At 39.2% G+C, this 21,518-nt stretch overlaps 1 protein-coding gene across 1 annotated transcript in view; it reads left to right on the top strand.

Moving 5' to 3' along the window:
- Nucleotides 1–17,377, top strand: part of LOC118207254 (immunoglobulin superfamily member 1-like) — a 124,472-nt gene extending 107,095 nt beyond the window's left edge. Inside the window, exons 11-12 of the mRNA XM_035380642.1 lie at nt 17,061–17,123; nt 17,328–17,377. Coding sequence (XP_035236533.1) covers nt 17,061–17,123; nt 17,328–17,341 — 77 coding nt within the window. The 3' untranslated portion in view covers nt 17,342–17,377. The remainder of the gene's footprint in view (nt 1–17,060; nt 17,124–17,327) is intronic.
- The last annotated feature ends 4,141 nt before the right edge of the window (nt 17,378–21,518 follow it).

The following is a 21,518-nucleotide window of genomic DNA, read 5'->3' as shown; positions in this document are numbered from 1 at the left end:
AAAGCCTACCGTACGTAGAAGACTACACCAGTATGACTACAGAGGGTACACTACCAGATGCAAACCACCGATAAGCCTGAAGAACAGAAAGGCGAGATTACAGTTTGCTAAAAAGCACCTAAAAGAGCCCCAAGAGGTCTGGAACAAATGAGACCAAGTTTAACATGTACCAGAGTGATGGAAAGAGTAAAGTGTGGAGAAAAAAAGGAAATGCCCATGATCCAAAGCATACCACCTCATCCGTGAAACATGGTGGAGGGGGTGTTATGGTTTGGGCCTGTATGGCTGCCAGTGGAACAGGCTCACTTGTCTTCATCGATTATGTGACTGCAGACAGAAGTAGAACAATGAATTCTGAAGTCTACAGAAATATTTTATCTGCTCAGGTAAAACCAAATGCCTCCAAACTCATTGGACGGCACTTCATCATGCAACAAGACAATGACCCAAAACATACTGCTAGAGCAAGAAAGGGGTTTTTGACGGCCAAAAAGTGGAAACTCCTTGACTGGCCGAGTCAGTCACCGGATCTGAATCCAATTGAACATGCATTTTACATGCTGAAGAGGAGACTGAAGGCAAAAAGTCCCAGAAACAAACAGGAACTGAAGATGGCTGCAGTACAGGCCTGGCAGAGCATCACCAGGGAAGATACCCAGCGTCTGGTGATGTCTATGCGTCGCAGACTTCAAGCAGTCATTGCATGCAAAGGATATGCGACCAAATATTAAAAATGATTACTTTATTCTACATTATGTTAAACTGTCCAATATTTTTGATGCCCGAAAATGGGGGGGGACTATGTACAAAAGGTTCTATAATTTCTAAACGGTTCATCTGATATGGATGGAAATACCCTCAAATTAAAGCTGACAGTCTGCATTGTATCATTTCAAATTCAAAGTGCTAGAGTACAGAACCAAATGAACAAAAAATGAGTCACTGTCCAATGAATTATGGTGCTCACTCTAGTATTGATTCTAGCCTATTGATTGCCTTTGGAGTCTGTTATTGGCATTTGTCAACATGAGTACCATGTAGTGGTGCCAGTGAAAGTGAAGGAAGCCATTATGAGGCTTGTATATTATGTGTCACTATCTTCAGCCACAAGCAGTTGAAATGTGTTTGAAATTGAGATTTTGGATCAAGTGCATTGCCTACAAATACACTGTTCCTGACTCAAGTTTTCACATGCAGCATAGGTCCTGTAACCTGTGGCTTTGGATAAAAGCATATGCTTCATAAATGTAATGTAATGTAGCGTAACTTATGTCTTTTCTTTGGTGAAAGGTCGCCTCACCACAGTAAGACAACAAAGCCATTGATGGCTGCAGAAGCAAAATTCTGAAGTGAACCTGATGTGGCATTCACAGGGCTTTTCCTGATCCCACAATTCCAATACATTTCCTGTTTATTTAGTGAGAATTGATGTTTTTTTTTTGTTGACAAATAGCATTTACTTCAATTCATGCTTCCCACTGTTTTTGCTGGTAAAATCTCTTGCACACTTGCAGTGTAGGCCCCACAGTTGCTAGTTTGAACCTTGACCTTGGTTGGTTATACACTCAGCCAACTATGAGGAGTCAACAACTTTCATACTTAAGTTATTTTAAAAACCGAGAAAAAACTTCTCTGTTAGTTTGAATATAAGCAGCAGGGCACTGGGTAACAATAGCAGTGCTGTGAGATAACAGATAATCATGGCTGCCTCTCAAAGACGCATTACTGTGAAAACAGCAAAGATTAAAAAGCAACTATACCCAACATTTGGTCTTAGAACTTGTGCGTTGTACCATTTACAGAAAGGTGAAATGAATAACTAAAATCTAAAGGTGAAAGTTTCAGGTGTGGAAGATTATTGTCATGGTTTCCAGACGACAAGTTCTTCAATCTTTGTGCAGAATTTCTTCAATATTTTCAATAAAGAGGATGAGGCAGAATCTTCAGAATATCAGACTTTATTCTCAACCAGTGATCACAAAGCCGAGACCTTTCTGCAGAAAGCTCTGCCATCATCTCAGTTACATTCTTTTTTATACACTGTTTCAGACTTAACCCCCCTTAATTCCCTCCTTATGGGTGTTTCCTCTTTCAATGCGCCACAATGGTTTATCAATTTCTTATCTGTTTACTTTGCATAAAATGATGTTCATTGGTTGACAATCAATCGTGCTGACTTTATCAAATCATTGTGGCTATGTTCCTTGGAAATTCCCCAAACCACCTCCTATTCTTGACATTTTAGGAAAATCACCTCCTATTCTTGACATTTTAGGTAACCACCTCCTATTCTTGAATTTTTAGGTCGTAGACTAAATGTTTTGCAAACATTGGCAAAAACAAAAATAAAACAAAAAATATATTTATATGTTTAGTCACATATGCTCTGATAAGTTTGATAAGTTGCATGTGCCTTGATAAGTGATTGGCAAAAACAAAATGTCAGCCGTTAGAAGTTCCTGATGTTCTTTGATGTTGATTGAAGAAAGCAGTTCCTCCTTTTTGTTTACATGTGCTCTGATATAGTGATGAGTGTACAGCAGGTGTTATATATCTCTTGGAATTTTCCAACATTATTCATCTCAGAATTAAAACTGGAATAGAAAAATGATTTTTTTTTTTGTAGTCTTAGGAATTAAAATTTCTCTTTCACACTGCTTAAAATAAAAAAAAAGGAGCAGCTTGGGTCTTCATTTTCCAAAAAAATCAACACACCCACAACATTGATTGATTTGACACATGGCCACTATGGAACTCTTTGCATTTTTAAAAAGTCTTGCTGCAGCTAATCATTGGTCATCCTCAGTATCCACGTTCTCATACTCAGCCAATCACATACTCACATCACAACATGTTCTCATACTCAACCAATCACATACTCACATTACAACATGTTCTCATACTCAACCAATCACATACTCACATCACTACATGTTCTCATACTCAACCAATCACATACTCACATTACTACATGTTCTCATACTCAACCAATCACATACACGCATCACTACATGTTCTCATACTCAACATATTACATACAGACCTCACAAATGGAGCACCTTTTTAAACCTACGGCCAGACCTCTCCAGTGCTGCTCATTGCCCATGCTGCTTTTGCATGCTCCACTTGCTGCTTCTCACAGAAATGCTGCCCACCCTCCATCACCCCAACTTACACCTGTTGATTGGATCTGCTTCTAGGTACTTGGGGGGCGGGGGCGGGGGTTAACATTTCTCCTGTTAGTGGGGGAGGTGTAGCGTGCTCCCTGTTTAATAGGTTAGTGCACGCTGGTACATGCACAGAAGTACCTAAAGCAGATGCATTCAGCGCCAAACCAAAAATAATTACATTTCATATTCATTAAAATATGTAATATAAATGTGTGAGTTATCCTGATTTAAATCCAATTAACTGCAAAATGATTAATATTGTGGTTGTGCATTTACTCAATCCCCTATTTCCATAGAAACGCTCAATAAAACAACCAGCAGAGATTGGGATGGCAGGTATGCCATCCCGCCAAGTTACGCCTATATAGCCCCATACCTATACAGCACCAAGAGTTTGGCACTTTTCAGGGTTCCCCACAGAAATAACCACAACAGCCACAGACACTCAGCCCTTAAAAACATTAAATTCTGTACATTCTGACCCCATTTCAACAGATAGATTTCATAAACAACTTCACATGTCCACACAATAAAGCCCCAAACTAAGGGGATTTTGCGTTTTCTCCTTCTTCTTCTCTTTCTTCTTCTTCTTCTTCTTCTCGTTCTTATTTTTCCTGCCGCCTATCCCACTAACAACATGTCTCCCCATTGGACATTTTACCGACACCAGCCAAATCTTCACCTACACGACCCAATCAAAAACTCGCATACACACGCAAAATACCCATACCTTTTTATTCTGAAACATTTCAAATTTAAACAGCTAGTCTGCCTGTGGCCTAGTGGGCAAGGTTACAGTCTTGGAAACATGGGGTCTTAGGTTCAAGCCCAGCTAAGAACACATTTCTTTAACCTGCTTTTACCCTCACTAATAATTGTCTACTACTTTCCAATTATTGCTTTTGCACCATATCTACCCGCCGTTCACCGAACATATACACTGCATTATGACGTACCGTCTGCACGTTCAGTTATTAACCGGCTACAATTTTGCAAAGCCGTATGGATTCAACGGGAGCTCTTCTGTGCTTACTGGCCTGTGTTCTTCTTTAAAACCACGGACAGGTTTGCAAATAATATTTCACGCATTGCATAGCTATGTCATGGTGCTGCACTAACAAAGTCACAACTGGTAAACCTCCGGTTGAAGGATTGAATCTCGCCTCGCCCTCAGGCAGATAATTTCCTCTTTTACGCTAACGTTTTCTAACTATATTTCTTCACTTGGCTACCGTACATAACCTTCTTATCAGCAAACGCCACGTTTCTACATTCATGTTACCTCGCCCTGTTCTCTATCTAACCACATACAAACAATTACTACGTATGTACGTTCTGCAACTCCCCATTAAAACATTACATTTAAAATCATGACTCACTCATAATTATAACTACTACTACTGAACATGAAAAAAGCACATCAGTGCAATAGATATCACACGTTACTTATCCCTCCACTTCAATAATTAAAGTTTTATACATACTGTTATATATACCATTAGATAAGGTAAATCAGCTCGCTCATGGTCACTTCATTTACTTCGCACTATAGTCTGTGATCATGTCAACCATCACCTATATGCCCATTCTGCTAAAAACATATTGTTTCAACTACGCAATTTCATCATTTCTCCTAATCCTAATTTCTCTCACAATGTTGTTATTTTCTCATATGCAAAGCCTGTTGGGACATATGCGTCTGCTCCTATTCTCCACTATCAAGTTTTCCGGTTCTAGTTTAGCAGAACAGCGAAGAGGATTCCTACCGGCAGATAAGCCTATCAAAATGCCTTATAAACCTTACAAACACTAAAAGTGCATCTCCAAGAAATAACAGACAATGGAGCAGGACAGAAGGGTACACAAGTTGCGACCTAGGGAGCTCTAATTCTACGGGCTTGCTGATTCTTTTGTCAATCAAGGCTCGTTGGATGGCCGTCAAACCCGTGAGTACATATACTGGTCATATTTTACCTGCGTTTCTGATGCGTTTACACTTACGCCACTGCACGGTTTGTCACAGCCACTGTTTTACATAAGCCGCGTTTCCACCAAAAGTACCCAGAACTACTTTTCCAGGAAGTAAAAGGTTCCTTCAGCCCATTGTTGTCTGCGTTTCCACCCCGGTCTAAAGTCCCGCGAAGATTAGGCAAATTAGCCCACTGACGTATGAAAAACTGACGTTGTCGTCGGTCCATCTGTCCTATGATTTCTTCTGTAACCCCATACTACCACCGAAGTAGCTTACATTATTTTCTAATAACCGGGACAGCCGGGAGGGGTTTATTCCACTTATATACAATGGGTTACCAGCAATGACTATATATGGTTACTTTTGTATTTATTGATTTTTATCGATTTAATCACCTGGAATTGAAATATTCTTCTGCAGCCATTTGGGCATATTTTACCGTTGTCAAGCAAAACTGTCATTGGTAGTTCAACTTGGACCGTTGTTATGCAACAAATAGGATATAACAGGTCAATAGTCAGATTGTAACTGTTTTATATATCCTCTCAAACACATTCATTATGTTTTTATGCAAACATTCACTTTAATGTCTTGACATCCGAGGCGACAGAATGCATTCACATTTCCAGTATAACTGGCAACAACAGCAGAAAACATGCACACGTTGTAAACAATTTGCTGTTTGATTACTTTCTCATCGTCAATTCCATATAGGCTAATCGCAAAATGACAAGAATTGAACGAAAACTCAGACTTGCTTGAAAATTTAAATTAGCAGTGGTACAGCCACCGTTTGCTTTCCTTCAAAGTTACTGCTAGCTGAGCAGCGAAGTGTGACCTCCAGATGCGAACCATGCACCATAAATTAGTCCATAGTCTTCCTGGTCTTTTTGTGGAATTGAAGAATGGCAGAGTAAAATTACAGCAGTCTGAAAAAGCTAAAGGGACGATTACTAGAATTAACCTGTTATTTTACCCTGACAAAAAGTGCGGAAGGTGATTTCCAGTTTGCTTTTAGTGTATCACCAATGTGAATTACGCAGAACTACCGCATACCTCACATAACTGTATCAAACGTTTTGAGTCAATTACAACGGGCTAACAAAGAAAATCCGTAAGAAAATATTCAACCGAATTAATCCGTTTGAATGTTTTGGTACGTAATATGCTGTCCCAGCACGAATGCTTAGCATTTTATAAAACGAATACTACAGATTTTTAAACATGGCGGTTGAAATAAAACACTGCAAGTAGTCGACCAATCAGAAATTTTCAGCGCTTGCGCCCCACCCCAAAGGTTCCAGTACTTTTGGAAAGTACTACCCCCCGAGCAGGGAAGTTTTTGGGGGTAAAATAAAGACCCTGGAACTTAATTTAGACCCTAGTTCCTGCGGTCAAAACGCACTGAGTTCCTCAAAAGGTTCCTAGTTCCGGGGTAAAGTTCCTGCGGTGGAAACGCGGCTATATATAGCTAACCGAAACTGCTCACCGGTACACGCTCATCAGACTGCACAAATTCACACGAGTATAGCCATAATCCACAACCGTTTCTTACAGGGTCACTTCGCAGTTCTCTCATAATAAAACACTTTGCAAAAATGATGTCTCATAAAAAACACGTTTTCAACGTACAAAAATGCCAAGTTACTCAAGCTCAAACAATATAGGCTATCTTGCCTCACCGAAATTAAAAAAGATGTATTCCAAAGCAATGCTACACAATATTTCCTCAATTCTTTCAAGTCACTTGGCCCTGTGTTTTGTAATCTTAGCATTTTACAATGTCATGCACACTTTGTGTCAGATCAAAGTGTCAAATATTTCGAATTGCCTCATGGAACACATTGAAATTCATGTAGAAAACTGCTGGTCAGTAACTACAGAAAGCATATTTCTCCAGAAAACATATGTTTATACTTGCTTTTGAACTCAATTTCAGTAAATGTACAAGTGATTGTATATTTGCTACGTACAATAAATACTGCATGTAAAATACGTACATACATACATAGAGAACTTCTTTATCCCCATGGGGACATTTCCCTCGCAGCATGTTGCATTCACATTTACGAACAGACATTTATACCAAGAAACATACTATCATTCACGCAACAGAAAGCTGGCCACCGAAATACATACATACCAATACAAATTGGACATATAGACGCCTATTCAATCAATCTTCACTGTGAGAAAGCCATCCATACATAGGTTTGGCCTGTCCATGTACTGCTTGCTTATACACACAGGGCCAAGTGACTTGAAAGAATTGAGGAAATATTGGGTAGCATTGCTTCGGAATACATCTTTTTTAATTTCGGTGAGGCAAGATAGCCTATATTGTTTGTAGTACTGTAACTTGGCGTCATTTTGATATCAATACGTTTAATGGCAGGGGTGGATTTTGGCAGTCTGAATGAATGAGTTATAGACGGCGTATGTCTTGTATGTGTGAGTAAATTGGCATTTTTGTATGTTGAAAATGTGTTTTTTATGAGATTTATTATACACTCTGCACTGTTGTGTTTACAAGCACCAAGCACACACAACAGTAGTTCACAGAGTATACTTGTACTAACTCAACAACGCAAACCTAACAAACACAGCATCGTACAAAGTAAAGGTTTTACACCCAAAGCACAATATTGTGAAGAACTGATTTAAAGTCATTGCACCCATTTTAAATGAATTTCTGCATTTTTCTAAGGGGCCCAAAGAGACCATAACTACATGCAGGCACTGCATTTGTTTCAGCTGTGTCACTGCTGTGCCTGTCGCATTTCCTCTTTGCAAAGGGTTGTGGAAACTGAGGTGAACAAAAACGTCCTCATGGTTTCTAGTGGGACATTTACACAGTATTAGTAATCAGGATGAAGCCGGACACCATGTTCTTTCTGCTTTGTAAGTAGAAGAATTTTAATAATGCAATTTCAAGCAATAATTATCTGGTAGCATATATGAATTATGATTACAATGCATAATACGTATAGTATGTGAGTCATAAACAGCTATGTTGTGGAAAATCTGAATAAATGTATAATTCCTGTTATGGGCAGAAGTCTTGCTGAGTATTATTGTGACTGCTAATCTGTAAATTTGACTGGACAATACTTTGAAAGTGGCATAGTTCTTCACAATTAACTTTATGAAAACATGCAACACATACTTTCAAACGTGTGACTGTCTCTTGTGTCTGAACAATCGCACTTCAATAATCGCTGAACTGGTGTGAGCTTATAAAGTTACCTTACTGCATGAAAGATAGAGTGAGTGAAAATAACATACTATCAAGAACATTTAGCTACTTGAAAATTGGACAACATTATACAGCATTGCAAAAAAAAAAAAGGATTGGAGTTTTCAATGTGAAAATAGACTCTCAGAAAAAAGGGTTCAAAAAGGCTCTTCTGTGTCTCCATGGAGGGACCCTGACTAGTTCAAGAGTTCTTTGTCAGGCAAAATGGTTCAATCTGGGAGCTTTCACATTTTTCACACAAACCATAGAGGGTTCCATAAAAACTAAAAATGGTTCCCCAATGAAGACAAGCCAATGAACCGCGAGTGTAATAAAATAATTTTATACTAACTTTCATTCACACTGGATCAGACATTGCAATTTACTTTTCTTTCTCCCTGTTTCAGATGCCACAGCATTGGTTTTTGGTGAACACAAAGGTATAGATATTAAGTTCCTAAGATCTATATTTTGACAGGGACATAATTACCATGCATTTGATTTGTGGAACATGCACAGCAATTATAAACCAGAATTCATAAAGATCATGACAACTTTCCAAAACCCATTCTTTCTGACAAACTCAAAGTTGTTTAGGATACATATAGGGAAAATTTACATTTCGGAAATGTAATGTAGTTCATTTAAATTTAAACTTAAAAGCTGAATGCATGTTTTTCATTGATACTATGAATCAAACTGAACTTTGCTTTGTAAACCTGTTTGATTCTGTTTTTTATAACTGTTTCAGCTGCACAGTCAAGTCCTGCTGTTCATCTTACTGCTAATCCTCCATGGAGAGATGTGTTCCCAGGGGAGACAATTACTCTCACCTGTCAGGTTACTGAATCTGAGGGATGGACCTTTGTGTGGATGAGATTCAGTCAGGGTGGTCAAACACAACTTCCAGCCTCCAGTAGTCACGGCTCTGTGTCTGTGTTGGTCCTGAGTGCTGTGGAAGAGAGACAGAGCGGAAAGTATCAGTGTGAAGCTGTAAAAGGACATGAGCGAGCTTTCAGTAACATCCATACAATAACAGTCTCTGGTGAGTAGTGTAATTGAAAATGACTCCCCTCAAATAGTGGTTCTGTGTTTTCAGTTATTTGCGTCAAAAAATTACCTGAAATAAAATGTTAAAATAACATCTCTTCAATGAGCTGCAAGAGGAAGAGAACCTTTTTACTCAGACCACAGTGATCCTCTGACTTTAGAAATATCTGGTGAGAATTATTACAATAGTTTATTACATTAGTCGAATGTATGATTTATGGCTTTGATTTATTTATTAATAATTTACTGAAATTATGAGGAGCGTTTCATGATACTTTCAGTTTATAATTAAAAATTGTATTGATTTACAGTATTACCTCAAACACATCTGACGGTGCAGTCTGGATGGACAGAGGTCTTCCCCACTGAAACAGTGACTCTGAGGTGTGTAATTCAGGGCAGATCTACAGAGTGGATGTATAAATGGTACAGATATGGACGGGAGCTTCCTGTAGACAAGACTGACTCCAGCAGTGTAAATGGAGACACATACACAATCCTCTCTGCTGATCAGTCACATGCTGGACTGTACACCTGCAGAGGAGAACTTACAAGGACAGCATCTGTACACTCTCTGATTGGCAGCTCTGCTAATTTGAGTGTTCGAGGTAATTATGATGTATTTTCAAAACCATTGAAAGAGCAGAATGCATATTTGAAAGCAGCTGTCTTGTGAAACCTTCCATTTACAGCAATAAACTGTCTTTTAAACTTTCAGCTCTCCCACAAGCTCAGCTGACCGTGCAGTCTGGATGGACAGACGTCTTCCCCACTGAAACAGTGACTCTGAGGTGTGTAATTCAGGGCAGATCTACAGAGTGGAAATATAAATGGTACAGAGATGGACGGGAGCTTCCTGTAGACAAAGCTGACTACAGCAGTGTAAATGGAGACACATACACAATACTCTCTGCTGATCAGTCACATGCTGGACTGTACACCTGCAGAGGAGAACTTACAAGGACAGCATCTGTACACTCTCTGATTGGCAGCTCTGCTAATTTGAGTGTTCAAGGTATTTATGATGTATTTTCAAAACCATTGAAAGAGCAGAATGCATATTTGAAAGCAGGTGTCTTGTGAAACCTTCCATTTACAGCAATAAACTGTCTTTTAAACTTTCAGCTCTCCCACAAGCTCAGCTGACCGTGCAGTCTACATGGACAGACGTCTTCCCCAATGAAACAGTGACTCTGAGGTGTGTAATTCAGGGCAGCTCTACAGAGTGGATGTATAAATGGTACAGAGATGGACGGGAGCTTCCTGTAGACAAAGCTGACTACAGCAGTGTAAATGGAGACATATACACAATCCTCTCTGCTGATCAGTCACATGCTGGACTGTACACCTGCAGAGGAGAACTTACAAGGAGAGCATCTGTACACTCTCTGATTGGCAGCTCTGCTAATTTGAGTGTTCGAGGTAATTATGATGTATTTTCAAAACCATTGAAGGAGCAGAATGCATATTTGAAAGCAGGTGTCTTGTGAAACCTTCTATTTACAGCAATGAACTGTCTTTTAAACTTTCAGCTCTCCCACAAGCTCAGCTGACCGTGCAGTCTGGATGGACAGAGGTCTTCCTCAATGAGACAGTGACTCTGAGGTGTGTAATTCAGGGCAGCTCTACAGAGTGGAAGTATAAATGGTACAAAGATGGACGGGAGCTTCCTGTAGACAAAGCTGACTCCAGCAGTGTAAATGGAGACACATACACAATCCTCTCTGCTGATCAGTCACATGCTGGACTGTACACCTGCAGAGGAACACATACAAAGAGATCATCTGTACACTCTCATAATAGCAGTTCTGCTACTTTGAGTGTACAAGGTAAATATGATTTGTTTTACCTGAACATTTTGCATGTCATGTGTTCTTTGCTTCTAAACTAAACTGAGAAAAAAACTAAAATTTCACAATCTTATTTGAACCAAGAAATACAGTTTTGTATAATATGATCTGATGTGTCTTGTTCTGAATTACTGTGAGTTGCCAGTTTGGAGTACAGGTGTCAGAATACCATTATCCATTCTTTCCACGGACAATTTATGTTAAATGTGTCTGATGGGTTTGTGACAATTGCTTCATTATTTAATCATATGATTAGGGACACCAGTTTGTCTACCCGTTTTCTCATATTGGACTTCAGTCCTCCGCCACCTAGAGGTCACTATAACCTCTTTGTTAAGCCTCCTCAGACATCTTAGTTGATAATTTAATTGCCACTAATTAAGCACAAATGATGATTGACTGAAGTGTTTACATGAGACACTCACATGTTAAATTTAATTTGATTATTTACTAAAATAGACATTTCAGTATTTCTGTATGTTGTACAGGGGCATGATAGGTATTGTTAGAAGCCACAGTAAAAATGAGAGCAGTTACAATGTTTGACTTAGAGGAAAAAGTTAAATAAAAAATATATGCTCATGATCCAACTATTGGACTAATCCTAGTCTTCAGTCAAGACCTTAAGTAAAATCTGGTGTCATAGAGTTGGGCAAAAACAAAAACCTGAACCCTTACTGGCCATTTTCGGATTAGATTGGACACCCCTACTTCATATGGATGCATTTTGCTTTTTACGTAAGCGATACTCAATCCTGGTCCTGGACAGCCACAGAGTGTGCTGGTTTTTGTTTTTTGTTTAAGATCAGCAACCAATTGAGACCAAAGTAAGCAGGTAACCTGAGTTAACCTTTTAATCTACTGCTTTAACTGATCGATTTCTGTGCTACTCAAGTGATGAATAACAATGTAAGCCAGCAAACCCTGTGGCTCTCCAGGTCCAGAAAGGTGGACCACTGGCTCAAAGCTATACTTTTCATAGCAGTTTAAAATAAATCCATGTTCACCTTCCTGCCTGACTGTCACAATATTAGATCAACTCATCCATTACCTAATTAATTAGATCGACTAAAGTTATATAAATGGCTGAATTAGAAATTCAGTTGTCTGAACAGTTACTTGACTATACTTTTGAGTGCCTATGGGGACCCCTGGAGGATAAGCAGTGAATTACAAGTTTAAATCCTTACAAGTCACATGGTGGAGACATACTGGTGGCCGTACATATGGTCTTGTATGTGATGGAGAATGTATCTATTAATGCTAAATGACACTGAGCACATACCTTACCTTCATCAGGGGGAAAACCAAAACCTGTTATTACCCAGAATGCCCCCAGTAGAGTGATGTACACAGGAGAGAGAGTCACCCTGAGCTGTGGGTTTGAGGGAGATCCTGCTGGCTGGGAGTATCTCTGGTACAAAGACCCACTGAGACACACTGTGCCCAACACTGACAGCAGCAGGACTGATGGGTCCAGTTTCACCATCAGTACTGCTGCTCTGGCCGACAGTGGAGAGTACCGCTGTAGAGCTGCAAGAGGAAGAAAACCTTTTTACTCAGACTACAGTGATCCTCTGACTTCAGAAATATCTGGTGAGAATGATTAAAATAGTAGAATATGGCTTTGATTTATGTGCTTTAATAATTTAATAAAAACATGAGTGTTTTGTGATATTTTCAGTTTATAATTAAAATTGCATTGATTTACAGTATTACCTCATACATATCTGATCGTACAGTCTGGATGGACAGAGGTCTTCCTCACTGAAACAGTGACTCTGAGGTGTGTAATACAGGGGATCTCTGCAGAGTGGAAGTATAAATGGTACAGAGATGGACGGGAGCATCCTGTAGACAAGGCTAACTCGAGCAGTGTAAATGGAGACACATACACAATCCTCTCTGCTGATCAGTCCCATGCTGGACTGTACACCTGCAGAGGAGAACTTACAAGGAGAGCATCTGTACACTCTCTGATTGGCAGCTCTGCTACATTGACTGTACGAGGTAAATATGATTTATTTTGCATGTCCACAGTAAACTGATACATTTCAACTGCAAACTCTTTGCCACTATTTACAATTTTGTGTGTGTCTGGCTTGCACTGCCTTAAATTAACCGAGTAAATACTGTTGCCTTGACTGAGATTTTGAAAAAAACCATTTGGCAGTTATTGGTGCCATAATTGAGTTAAGAGGAGTGAGAGAGAGCTGCCAATCAGCTGCCTCTCATTCATAATGGGAATATAATGAGCAGGGATAAATATGCAAATTAATGCACTTAAGACACTGAAATATTACATTACATTACAGGCATTTGGCAGACGCTCTTATCCAGAGCGACGTACAACAAAGTGTGATAATATGCAGATTAATTCATGATGTCATATAACTACTGTCTGTGATAAATCTGAAGCCCAGTCGTTATTTTTTATGAGAACGTGCTGGACTCACAGAATCACAGCCTTACCCCTCACTGCAGGGCTGTGTGGTGCCAGTTGATAGGATGAATAAATTGCTGCTTATTACCGTTTTTACCCGGTAACACAATTTAGAGCACGATTGTGTTGTCAGGCCTGTTGAGTTATTAGTCCTGAAACAAAATGGGTGAGTAATTTTATAAAATTAATTAAAACAACCTAATACAGTATTAGGCATACAATTCCTAGATAATTGTTCCGTTCATGAGTTCACTCGCAAGCTCCTATTGGTTATAAAGCCTGCCCGATTACTCACTTTGATGTCAAACAGCAACATGGTTCTGACATATTATTATAACTGGAGTACAGCACACTACATGCACCTATTAAGAAGGCAATGAATTTCATCAGCTGTCCACCAATGTGAAGAGGAATTCCCTTTTTTGCTATCATGTGCCACGATAGGGAGAGAGACCATTCACTCCAAATACAGTAACTTTCTGCTATTAATCATGCAATGTAAGGCCTAGTGGATTATAGATTCCATGTCCTGTATCTTTCCCCCCCCGTATAACACGTTGAGTTGGATGATAAGCAATGTATGATCTTGCAGCTTTGCCTCAGGCAGTAGTGACCCTGGATGAAGGATGGATGGGGGTCTTCATCACTAAAGGCACTCTAGCAATGAGGTGTGAGCTTCAGGGCTTTACTTCTGCTGACTGGAACTACACGTGGTACAGAGACGGAACACAGATCTCACTAAACCACACTGAGGAGAGGCACACAGTGGGATTCTGGGATAGCTCCTCTGATGGTGAATATAGATGTAGTGGGAACAGGACAGACAGACCGTACTACTCCCTCATCAGTGAAGGCTTCATTACAAGTCATATCAGTAAGTTCAATTTATAATTGAGGCCACAGACAAGTGAAGGGTTAAATCCATTGTACCCTTGTGTAGATCCTCACTTCTTATTTTCTAATATTAGTTGACTTCTTGATTTAAGATGTAAAATATAAAGAAGAAATGTAAATGAAATGTTTTAATCTGTGTATTTTTTGTGTTCATTCACATACTGAATCCGGACTACTATATATACGTACATTTGCAATCAAGGCATACATAAAAAAGGGGAATATACACAGTGCCCTCCAAAATTATTCATGCCCTTGCTTGATAAAGATGAACAAAAAAGGCATGCTCAAAATTTGATCATTTTATCAAGACTGTAAGAGATGTGTGTCACAATATTCACACCCATTCTCAATACTCTGCACCCGCTCTGCACTGAGTTGTCTTACATAGCGTTTCATGAGATTGGGGACCACATGGGAAGGGTCACAGACCATTGAATTTTTCCAGGTCCTTCTGAACTTTTGGTCTGAGCTTGAAGCAAGTCCTCCTGCCAAACTCTGATTGGAACCGGGTGTTTTTCTCTGGGCAATTCTATTATTATAAAATTGTATAATTCTACCGTTTATTGAGCACACAGTATAGCTCATTATCTGTATTGTTTATGCAGCATTTCTCAACTTCATCAGGGGTGTGTGAACAAATTTGGATGGTACTGTATGTAAATGCACAAATTTGAAATATTTGCAATGTTTATCAATATGACAAAAGCAGCAAAGCAAATTATTCTAAATGATTTCCTAACATAAATAAATTGCACAATTTTGTAATATTTGCCATGAAATTGGAATCGTTTAAATGATTTCAATACTTTTGAAATATTATATTTTATCTCACGTAACCTTGCTCTTCTACCTCCACAGCAGGGGTGTACTTTATTGTGGCTCTTACTGGTTCTGTCATCATTTTCATAACCCTGGTCGTGCTGGCAGTCCAATGCTCTAAGAAATGCAGGACATCAGGTGTGTAGTAGCACTCATTGAACACGTCCATACATTACGCTATTATTTATACATTACACTTTAAAAGCTGTCTAATAATAATATCAGCATTTCAAGTAAATGATAAAAGCACGTGACTTCAGAAGTTTAAAATCACCCATTGAACAGACAAGTGCTCATGGAATTAAATTTAATTGTTATAGTTTCTTGACCATTATATTATTGTATTCATTTCATTCCTCTATTTATGTATTCATTGATCCAGGTGAGTAGTATGGAACACAGAGAGTGCCACAATGATAAATAAATTAATCAACAAATAAATAAATAAATGTGAAAAATAAAAAGAAATAAAACAATCTAAAAATAAATAGTCTAAAAGTACATAAATAAATCTGTAAAATAATATAGTAATGCAAATGTGTGTGCAAAAATGTGTAAAAAATGTAATATTTTTCTTTAATTTCAAGTAATTTTCAGATTTTCACATTTATTTATTCATTTATTTTTATATATATTTCCCTATTTATTTCTGATTTTTTTGATGAGCACAATCGGACAATCAACTTGCCTTGGTTCGCCCACCAAGTGTGAAGTTCCGCCATTCCATGCGATCAGAACAACAGACAACATTTCTCAATGTGAGCAAGTACTTTAATAGAGAAGTCAGTTTCTCAAACATTGAAAGAAATGCTGGACATAGATGAATACATGTATTCCAAAAAAAAAAGAAAATGAATAGAGAAATATGTATGGAAATAAAATAATAAATAAACATGAAAATAAACGTATCCATCCACTATCTAACATATCTAACCGCTAATTCCTGGTTTGCGTAATGGGGAGTGTTGGATCTTATCATGCATTGGACGAGAAGCAGGAATTTACCCTGGACTGGTCACTAGTCCATCAGAGGGCACACACACCACTCGTACACTCACACACTCATAGTGAAAATGAATTAGAAAATGAATTTAAAAAATAATTTAAGAAAAATTGCACATACATTTATATTTCTTCATTAATTTCCTGATTTATTGGTGTATTTTTATATTATTTATTTCCAATTATTCTATGTTGACAATTCTCTGTGTTATTGCATGTTTGCCATCGTTTATGTTTGTGAAAAGGCCGAATTAAAAATCAGCCGGATGGGGGCGAGTTTTACTCCAGGGTAAATGCAGACTACATCAGCGCAGGTGAGGACCGGTCTTTCTGAGTTCTCGTCCGGTCACACTGTGTGCCACGTGTGAGTTGAATCTTCACCTTTCTCTGCTCTCTTCTCCAGATCATGGATTAACAGCCAATGCTGTGTATGAGGAAATAGGCCCTGCCACAGAAACAGAAGGTCAGGACAGAAACCGGTGACCGACAAGTACTAAACTAAAAAGCCACGATACTTTCACAAACTGTCAGACGTTCAAAACATCCATTTAAACATCACATGCTCTGTGGAGCTCAAACTCAGTAGGTTCTTCCTTTAACCCCTCTGCTTTATTGACAACAGGTTCTGAAGTAGTTGGGCAGCACAGTTTCTATTCAGCCGTTCAGTTAAAACCATTAAACCAAGGTAAGTTTATAATTAGTTTATAATGTGATATTTTTCATAATCACTCTCCGTGATCACTCTCCGTGAGCGACTTGTTTAAAGTGTTTTTTTTTTTTTTGTTGCAGGTGTGTTGTTAAAATCGTATAAGTTTAAGTGCAACAGTTATTGATAATATGTTGTGATCACGCATTCAAAAAAATGATGTGCATAATCCTTACATTGCAGGTCCTACTGCATAATTGGACACAGGGATCCACATTCACTCAGTCTTACCTTCATATGTGAGGGAAAATATTCTTGCTATAGGTACATGCCACTATATCCTACTATGTTTTCATATCATATGTATTTTAAGGTCACTGTGTTGCACATTAAATAATGATATGCAGTTGAACCACCCTATTAATTTCCTGCTCTGTTTTTATAGTTTCCACAGTTATCCTTAAAATATGACTCTGCAGAACTCATAGGTCCTGTGTTGTGGAAAATTGTTGTTGAAGTTGATGAAACTTGATGAAAATGCATTAAATAATTTAATAAGCTTCTTATCCAGGAGTTCTCAGCCCAGGTCCTGTGGGGCTATACTGAATCCCCCTTTTCATTGCTACCCAGTGCTTAATTGATCAGTTGAAGTAGTTCACTACACAGTTAATCCAACTCATGTGGTTACTTGAATCTAAGTTGGCTCCTGAAAACAGACAATGGTACTCCCAGGCCTGGATTAATGCACAGGGTCACCCAGGCAGTAGTAAAGGTTGTCCTAGTCCCGAGGCCCATGTCATCTTAATTCGGCCCTGGATGCACCCTGTTCATCAACAGGACCTGGGTTGAGAACCCCTAATTTAAGGTAATCAAACCTTTTGTAATCCTGTAATTTTGTCAATGTTTAAGAGTTGGCATTTGCTAACTAGTATTCTTTTCATGTATTTAAAGATACGGTTAAATGAAATAGCATTGGGACAGTGGCACACTTTTTGTCATTTTGTACTCCAGCACAATAAAAATATGTAAATATGATGATAAAGTGCAGATTGTGTTAATTTGAAGGCATTTACATCCATATTGGGTGATTAGGGTAGGAATTACAGCCCTTTTTGATATAATGGGTAGGGAACTGGTCTTGCAATCGAAAGACAGTGGTGTAGTATAATGGGTAGGGAACTGGTTTCTGCATTCCTTCAGTACATATCCAGCTGTATAAATGGATGCAATGTCAAAAGTTGTCTGGATAAGAGGGTCTGCTAAATGCCTGTAAAGCAACATTCCACAAGTTTAGATTCGTAATCAAACAATTCACATGTGGTTAAAGTGCTTATTCTCAGCTTTGATTTAACCGTGTAGATCACACAGCACTTTTTATACGTTACCCCCCTCGTCCTGAAGTTTTTTAATCTTTAATCTCATCACCCGATTCGTCATTTCGTTTGGTTTCTATCCCACCTTTACGTTTCCATTTATCTTCATGTGTGCATCAGGGCAATTATTGGGTGACGGCCTGCCTGTTGCCGTAATTCCCTGATTATAACTAATAATTCCATCTAATCACCGTAAGACAAGAACTGCAGGCCCTTTGGATGAAGGCGAAGCCCTTTTAGCATCAATTATGAACATATTAAAAATCATAACGTGTTTCACACAGGAGCACTCCAATTGAGCTTGTTCTCCCACACATCAGTAGTCGCACTGTATGAAAGGGGAAGAGAAAAGACATGGAAACCAGAGTAAAATGACCTCAGGGACGACGGAGTCATAGCCAAACATGCTGCTGGCTCCACGGCTGGTCCACTTATCACCACGCTTATCTGCACTTTCCCAAACGCGTGAGGTTTGTGGCGCAAACACGACTGGCTATTCCAAACTGGGCAAAGGAAGCCTGAAAAAAAAGTCAGCAATAATTTCAGACCCAAACATGATGAAGTGAGAGAACAGCAACAAACTGCTCTGATTTATCAATGGAGTGCTGGGTAACAGCGAGAATCTGCTCACCCAGCAGCCTTCCAGGACCAGGGTAGAGGGACAACTTTAGAGCTGGACAGAAGAGTGGGGAATTACTGCAACACCAGCCACCAGCCAAATGCCGGTGCGGTTCATCTGTGGCTGGTACGTGGGTCCACTCTACCAGCCACTTTGGCAGGGAACCAACCCATCAGTCGGAGGTCCTGCCCTATTCTAAACTGTCTGGTATGAAGGTGAAACTTGCTTGGGGATTCTGCAGTGGGTCAGCCACTGAGGACGGCGGACGAAGAAGTTAGTTTCCTGCCCCGGTGTATGTTTCGCATTTAGGTCTCATGTCCACAATTTAGCACAAAGGGACGGGCAGTATTTCAATTACAGATTTCAAATACTTTTGAACATTATGCAATTTGTATTCTTTATGTGACGGGAAAATCTGTCGTTTGTATACCATGCTTCAGAAACGTTCTGAGATTTTACAAATGCAGCCAACCAAGCTGGTCTGGGGTTAAATTAAGGATATGCTCTTGTTTTGAATCTTTGAATCAGGGCTTTCAACCGTTTTCAATGCAGGGACCCCCCTCCAGGGGACCCCCAACATAAAGGGTTAAAAGGGTTACATTTAAAGAGGTTTGATAGAGTTCACAGACCGGGGGGAGATTGCAAGCACAGACTGAGGGGGGGGGGGGGGGGGGGGGGGGGCGCACTGAGACAGGGAGAGGAGAATTAAATTAATTAAATTCAGAAAGTGAACTGTCCCTTCAATATCCAGCAGTTTAGAATTCTGGTTCCTGGTGCACCCTAGTGGTAAAAATGAGCAACTACACAGATATGCTCTGTTCAACTGTACAACAGGCATTCTCTATAAATTATTTTTAAAATATTATTAAAATATTGGTTGGTGGTGACCAAATAAGGAATACACCAAACAAGTCAAAATTTGATTTCCAAAACAATTTGGCACTGCATTACAACTGGAAACTTTGACAACCTTGTTCAAGGAGAGACCGAGGTACAGAAACAAAACCTTTTCTTTTAATAAAACTTATTGACATTGCAGAACAAAACTTTACTGAGAAATAATGCCCACCCTTGGACCAATCAGAAGCGAGTGTTTAGCCAAGCCATTGTATAAATGATAATATGATATTTGTTCCTTATGGAAGATGGGGATACACCTCAGGTGCATTACTTACCTTAGTTGTATAGTAAGTTTGCATTAGGTTGCTAGTTGGATTATTGCTACATTTGAACATAATAACATAACATAACTTGAACATAAGAAAGTAGAGATAAGTAGCCAACTAGTGTAAAATAACATGACGCCATGGGTTGGTTTTCTTCCTGTCCTCCCCAATTTTTTAAGTCACCAGCCACCACTGATGTATTCTTTCATTTATTGGCTGGACCGCAACAGGGCGGCCAGCCCTACAAATGCGATTTGTTCGGCCGGATCACGTGTGTTAGGTCTGTATGTATATGGAAGCACTGCATGACCTATCATATCATGATCAGTAAGAGTCAAGGCATAATATATAAAATCATAATAATGTCACTTTAGTCAGTCTTAACCATACATGTATTCTTTCATTTATTTCACCACGTCTACATATTCACATGAAATGTAGATTTTTTTATTTAACCAGGAAAACCCCCATTGAGATCGAAATCTCTTATGCAAGGGGGACCTGACATAAAACACAAAGTTATGAAGTTACACAAGACAGTAGACAAAGAACAAATCAGTTACTAACATCAAATGGAGAAAGAGACAGCAGTGCAACAGTAAACGAAAAGAGAACGGTCCCTAACAGAGTTTGCGGTCTGTAAAAACAGTGCTGAGTGCTAACAGTGTTTAACATCACTTTTGTGTCAATTGTTGTTGAACAGACTATAGTCACCTTGAACTACATACAAAAATATATGACATTACAGTGTTTACAGCTCTCTCACACACACACACACACACACACACAAGCACGCGTGCACACACACACGCGCACAAACACAAACACAAGCTGCACAAGAAGCTTCTTCTTCCAGCTCATACCAATGCAAGCCCAGTTCGTGCACTGCGATGTGAAAAGAAGCAGTGCACACACACACGCGCACAAACACAAACAGAAGCTGCACAAGAAGCTTCTTCTTCCAGCTCATACCAATGCAAGCCCAGTTCGTGCACTGCGATGTGAAAAGAAGCAGTGACTTGGCATTACATATCCTTGAGGAGAGGACGTGTTTGAATGCGTGGTCTCAAAATGACTGTTAAGGGCAGAGCAATCAAGATGGCTCCTGAAAATAATTGGGGAGGCAGAGTAGTACAATGGGTAAGAAGCTGGTCTTATAACCTAAAGGTCCCCAGTTCGATTCCCCGGTAGGATACTGTTACGTCCCAAAAGCCAACCGAAGTTCCAATAACCAGGGACCGCAACATAAACTAAACAAGGAGTCAAATCTATATAC

The sequence above is a fragment of the Anguilla anguilla genome, chromosome 11 (genome assembly GCF_013347855.1).
Source record: "Anguilla anguilla isolate fAngAng1 chromosome 11, fAngAng1.pri, whole genome shotgun sequence".
NCBI lineage: Eukaryota > Metazoa > Chordata > Actinopteri > Anguilliformes > Anguillidae > Anguilla > Anguilla anguilla.
Note: the sequence above shows the minus strand (reverse complement) of the source record. Positions and strands in the feature narration are given on the sequence as shown.